Below are 5,821 nucleotides of genomic sequence, written 5' to 3' on the forward strand. Positions count from 1 at the left end.
GGTGTGCCACAGGGGACACAGCCTGACCTGCACTGGGGGCCGCCCTCAATGTCGCTCCCCACAACAGAAGCACACGCACGACGACAGACGCCAGCTGGTGCGGCTGCAAGATGCTTTATTGCCCCTGCTCTGGACGTCTCACTCCGGCTGTGCTCCTGGCCTGGGACCAACTGACAGTCATGCCCAGCAGGCCGACCACACGGACAGGCTGCCACACCCTCCCTTCCTTTCTGGAAAGCTCGAGCCCTCGTCTGTGCTCCCGAGGGCCAGCTTCAGGAGGCCGACGCGCGGTCGCCACAGCGTCCTTCGGGAAAGCTGTCGCTCTGGCTGGCCTCAGGGGTAGCCCCTTGTCCCTTCAGCGCGTGTCACTCCAAACAAGAGAATTCTCCGTTGCTAAGGAGCACAGCAACGTGGCTGCCTAACTAACTACCAGACCCATAAACTTAGAACTCCTTCCTCCCCAAACACCAAGTGCCCTACAGCTGGCCAAAGTGAAGCGTGTGGGATGTGCTCCCCGACTGTCTTCCTGAAAGAGCAGGTCCCGTTTTAATCTCTGGTCACAGGAGGACTCCCGCCACTCCCGCCCCGAGGCACAGAGCAGGCTCCAGCCGCCAGTTCCCAGTTCGGTGTGGGCCCCGCCTGCCTCCGCCCTGCAGACTGAAGTGACCCCGGGGACTCCTCTGGAGACACAAATCACCTTCAGATGAGAGCAGACTGGAAGCCCTGCCCCAGGCAAGGAGCACAGGGGACAGGCCACCAGCTCCACCTGCTGGAGGCGGCGGGGCTCAGGGCGCTGTCACTTGCCACAGAGCTCCAGTACCTTCTGCACCATGGCCCCGATCCCGTCGTGGATGTGGTGCAGCGCCGTCTCGCACATGAAGGCCGGGGTCGTGACCACCTTGTTCTTCTGGTCCACGTGAGCTTCGTGCACAGAAGTTATGGGAAAACATCACCAGCAAGGACCAGCGGGTGGCAGGCGTGAAGCGCCCCCACCCCCCAGAGCGTGCTCGCCGTCCTCAGTGCAGCTCCAAATGGGGGTCCTTCCTGCCGCAGGGCTGTCGAAAGGGCCCTCGTCCCGTGCCACCCGCGCCCCGTAACCGGAGCACATGCACTGCCGACCTCAGCCCCCTGGGGGCCGAGGCTCTCCCGCCCGCAGACCCAGGCTGTGTGCACAGGAGCGCAGGCAGCGCCGCAGCGACCCCCTGCTCTCCAGACCCGACACCAGAACAGAGCGCGCTCCTAGTGGCCGCCACGAGAGGCCCATGCAGCCTGGGACCCTCTCTCAGCACAAGCCGAGCTCTCGCCCTGGTCAGGCAGACACCAAGCAGTGATGGGGCTGGCCCTGCGTCCTCCCTACAGCGTGCTCCACCCTCCTGGAGCCGCTCCAAAGGGCCCCGGGCAGCTCCCCCCCACCAGCTGCCAGCAGGCTGGCCACTCTGTGCAGGGGGGAGACAGAACACTTAACCTGAAACCGTCCATAACCCAAAATGCCCTCCAAGGAGACCAAAGCACCTTCCAGACACACACCCAGGGTCACGGTGTTGTCGCCAGCACCTTCTGGGACAATGTGCTGCTCTGTTCCTCAGGTCTGGGTCCAGCCGTTGACCTGGATTGTGGTCGGCCCTGGCCTGAGGCTCTGTGCCCACAGCACTCGGGCACCCGCAGGAGGATCAGGGGCCTCTGAGGCCACGCAGGCTGGCTCCCATCCACACCACCCAGGGAACCTCCACCAAAGCCAGGAACCGCCCCTCCTCCCTGCCCTGCCCCGTACTTCTCCCGTCCCCGGACTCCACCCCACCCTGGGGCTTGAGCTCACTCCCCACACTGGCAGGCAGCTCCCAGCCTCCTGGCCAGAAAGTCATCCCTATGGAGCCTGAGGCTGACCACTGGCCCTGGGGTGCACCTGACCCAGCAGGCAGCCAGCAGGCACACTGGAAACATGGCCAGGGGACAGGGACACACGTGTAACGGCCTGGGGCCCTATGTGCTCCCTGATGCCCCCAGCAGTGCCGCTCCTGGTTCAAGAGGCGGCCTGCCCAGGGCAGCCCCCAAGGCCAGAGGGTCCCCAGCGCCAGCGCCACCGCGGCCTCCACAAAGGATATGGTCACTGCCTTCACACAGTGCTTGGCGCCCAGGGCTTTGATGGCCTCCGCTGTCCCCGCGTAGGGCCACCTGCCGCCTTCCTCCTGCTCGTGGCCCACGGTGACCTCGACGCCGCGGAGCACCTTGGCTGCGAGCACGGGAGCGATGCAGCACAAGCTGAAAAGTGAAGGACGGGTCAGCTCCGCACCACAGGAGACGCCAGGCCAGCGGGGGGGTCAGCTCTGCACCACAGGAGACGCCAGGTGGGGGGCAGCGGGGGGGCAGGGGTGCAGCTCTGCACGGAGACCCTCCCCGCCCTTGAGAATGGGCGCAAACGCCGGCCAGAGCGTCCGGCCGCTGAGAGGGGGCGCACATGGCCAGCAGGGCGAGGGTGCCACACATGCCGTGAGCCTCACTCTCCGAGGGGCCTCAGGCGGGAGCACCCCGGAGCCCAGTGGCTCAGCCCACAACGGGCCCCCGGGCGCCATACCCCACATCGGTGCCCTGCCCACATCAATGTACGCTCAGGGGACACACGTGGCACCCACCATCACGGCTACAGGCCGGGCCACCCCGTCGTGTGGCTGTCGGGCACTGCCCTCCCCTCACTTGGGCCCACAGCCCTCCCAGCTGCTCCCCGGGCCTCCGGCCCCCGCCTCCCACGGGGCCTCCCCTGTGCCTCATCTGCAGCAGCGCCTGCCTGGCTCCCCCACACTGCCTTTGGCGGCCCCGCGTGGAGGCTATCCTGACAGGCTGTGAACAAGTATCATCAACACAAACTGACACGACAACTAAAGAGACGAGCGTGAAGACCCGGGCGTGCAAGGAGCACGCAGGCCCAGAGGAAGGCGTCGGGAATGGCGCTCGTGTGTGACTGGCTCCAGCCTGCCCCGAGGGAGGACGGAAAGCAGAGGCTGGGAGAGGGGAACGAGCACTGGAAAGGGCTGGGGTCAAAGAAGGACTGAGGAACCTTCTAGAAGCTCTCCTTCCTGTTAAGTCACGCCAAGAGATACCGACCTAACCACACAACAGAATTTTCCGAGCTGGAAGGTGCCTAGGACGTCCCGTGAACCCCGCAGCAAGAGCAGGCTTTCAGGACGGTGCAGCCCTGCCCTCCCCACCCCACCCCTACGCACCCGATGGGCTTGCCGGCCTTGTGGAACTCCTTCAGGACGCGCTCCACGTCTGCGTGGACTTTGCAGTCTTTCCCATCCACGGCGAACGTGCTCCTAGCACGAGAAGAGGGCTCTCACAGCGAGGTGTCCGCCTCCGGGGAGCCTGCAGCCCCACCCCGCAGGCGGGACATGGGCTCCGCTGAGTCCCCGGCACCTGAGACCAGCAGTTCACGTGTGTGCGCGTGGCGGTTCGTACAAACTCCCGTGTTTTTTCTCCTTTCAAGTCAGAAAAAAGCAAACACGGCAGCCGAGGGGGTGGCACGTACCGGAGCGTACCAACGGCGACAGGCACGCAGGCCACGGGTCTCAAGCCAGTGACAGGCCCTCCGCTGACGAGGCAGGGGGGCGCAGGGGAGATGAGACACGGCTTGTCACCGCAGCGAGGGCCGTGGAGAGTCGAAGATGGCCTCCTCCTAGAGCCCCCGGGGGTGCGCCCACACCACTCTGGGAGGCAACTGGCCACGCCCACCAAACCCCAAAGCACACGCTCTGTCACGAGCCCCGTTTCTGGGCTGTCTGCTCTGCGCACTGGCTCCTCCGTGCTGGGAGGTCCGCGGCAGGGTCACGGCCCCGGCCGGACACCGGTGGGCGCGAGGGAGGTGTGTGGTCCTGAGGTGCTGCGCGTTCCCAAGGCGCACGCGAACGCAGCTGGCTTTAAACACACATCACTGTGCCTCCAGCAGCACAAGGGGGAGAACGGAAATGAGCGTCCGTCACAGGCAGGTCGTCTACCCAAAGGGCCCTGCCGTGTGTAGCTGTGAGGGGACCAGTGGGCCACCAGCACAAAGTACAACCCACCGCACTGAGACGCCCCACGGGATTGGACTTTTATCACAAGCGCACGCACGGCCCGCCGGAAGCGCACACGGACAGGGAACAGGGCCGGGTGGCGGCGGGACGTCCCACACGAGAGGAGCCAGGTTCCCACAGTGAACTTCCGTCCCCAGTGAACTCGCCTGCTGTGTGCACACACCACAGCAGCCACAGCTTCGGACACCAAGGACACGGGAGCCGGCCGGCCCTTCAGAGAGGTCGGGAGCACAGGGCAGGAGACCCTAAGCCACGGCCTCCCGGGGGAAGTAGGTTCAGCCAGGAGCTCTGACCCGAGGCTACCGCTTCCTGCAGCGCAGACACGGACCCACCAGCCACCCAGCACACCTTGGGTCTGTGCTTCGTGGGCCCCTGAGGGTGGGGCGTCAGTTGTGATGGGGATGCAACCCCAACAGATCCCCAGAGTGGCCTCATGCTCAGGGAGGAGCTGCAGTGAGAGATGAGGCTCGGCCGTGCAGAAGGGGAGGTCCAGCCAGCAACACAGCCACCCTCGGTCACCTGCTGTCGAGGGGTACGCGAAGGGGGAGGTCACCCAAAAGGCTGGTTTTCGGAAGATGGAAGGGACAGCAGAGGGAGGCACCGCCACGAGGGGCTGGGACACGGGGCTGGGGTCTGGACGAGGGCTGTTCCAACATCTGCAGGCAGAGGGAAGGTACCAGGGTCAGCGTACAGGTCGGGGAACCTGACGTCTGGGTGCGAGGCACCCCAAGAGCCATCCAGGAAGTTGCAGCACCGCTGCAGTAGGGGGGCGGGGGCACCAGCCAGCCAAGCAAACAGGGCGAGAGCAGCAGCGAGCAGGAGGGCCCGAGGCAGGTGGCCTGAACCTGGCCCCCCGTGCTGCCAAGAGCCGTCCAGGGGTGGGGGGGGGAGTCAAGGGATGATGGCCCAGGCCAGGGGCGCAGCTCCGAATGACGTCGTGACGTTCTAGCACGAGTCTCGGGAGGGAAACCACGCGGGTCAGAAAGGGGGAGGTGTGTGGTCCAGATGCAGACGGGCCTCCAGCAGGCGGTGCTGGGCAGGCGGGGGTGGGGGGCCACAGAGGAGCGGCCGTGACAGGGCCCGGCCAGTTCCCACAGTGCTCGCAGAGAGCTCGAGAGCGGAGGGGAGGGAGGGAGGAAAGGAGCCCATCCCGGGCGGCAGCAGTTGGCAGAGACCTTCAAAAGGTGACCCAAACGGCTCAGCAAGGAAACCCGAGGGGTGCAGTGTTGGCCGAGGCCGGGGTCCCGGGGTGAGGGAGCCGGTGGCACCGAGCACCCACTCAGTCTGGGAGCGAAAGGGTACAGGGGTGGGAAGCCAGAGCAGTGCATGAACCCATCNGGGGAGGGGTGGGGCACAGGCAGGGAGGCCGCCACACCCCCCAAATAGCCGTCAGCAGGGCGGTGAGCCCTTCTTGTCGGGAGCCCCTGGGCCTGGGACAGAAGAACGGCCTCATCAGGGACTCGGGGAAAGGCTCCCAGTTCGCTGCTCTGTTGTTTCCGTCAGAACGAGCTCAGCCTGGGAGGTCACACCTACTGCGTCGCATGTTGACCCAAAACCACGGGTGCAGCTGCCTCACGTCTTCCTACCCACGGTGGCTGTGGCGAGGCCGCCCCGGGACGGCCATGCCGTCGGCAAAGCCCGCACGCAGAGGGCTTCCGTGACATGCGCAGAGAAAACAGAGGATCTAAAACCCACAGGGCGTCAGGCCGGGCCCTCCCAGCCGCAGGTCCCGTTACCAGGGTGACAGCCAGGGG

At 65.8% G+C, this 5,821-nt stretch overlaps 1 protein-coding gene across 4 annotated transcripts in view; it reads right to left on the minus strand.

Moving 5' to 3' along the window:
• GATD3 (glutamine amidotransferase class 1 domain containing 3) overlaps positions 1-5,821 on the minus strand; it is a 32,835-nt gene that overhangs the window by 23,639 nt on the left and 3,375 nt on the right. For 3 of the 4 annotated variants that reach the window (XM_077755428.1, XM_077755431.1, XM_077755429.1), the window contains exons 4-6: positions 3,219-3,311; positions 2,103-2,259; positions 821-925 (exon numbers count right to left, since the gene is read on the minus strand). In XM_077755428.1, coding sequence (XP_077611554.1) covers positions 821-925; positions 2,103-2,259; positions 3,219-3,311 — 355 coding nt within the window. Of the gene's footprint in view, positions 1-90; positions 926-2,102; positions 2,260-3,218; positions 3,312-5,821 lie in introns of those variants that run through there. The other variant, XM_077755430.1, reaches the window with a different exon arrangement.

This window comes from Crocuta crocuta, unplaced genomic scaffold, assembly GCF_008692635.1.
Source record: "Crocuta crocuta isolate KB4526 unplaced genomic scaffold, BGI_CrCroc_1.0 scaffold675, whole genome shotgun sequence".
Taxonomy (NCBI): Eukaryota; Metazoa; Chordata; class Mammalia; order Carnivora; family Hyaenidae; genus Crocuta; species Crocuta crocuta.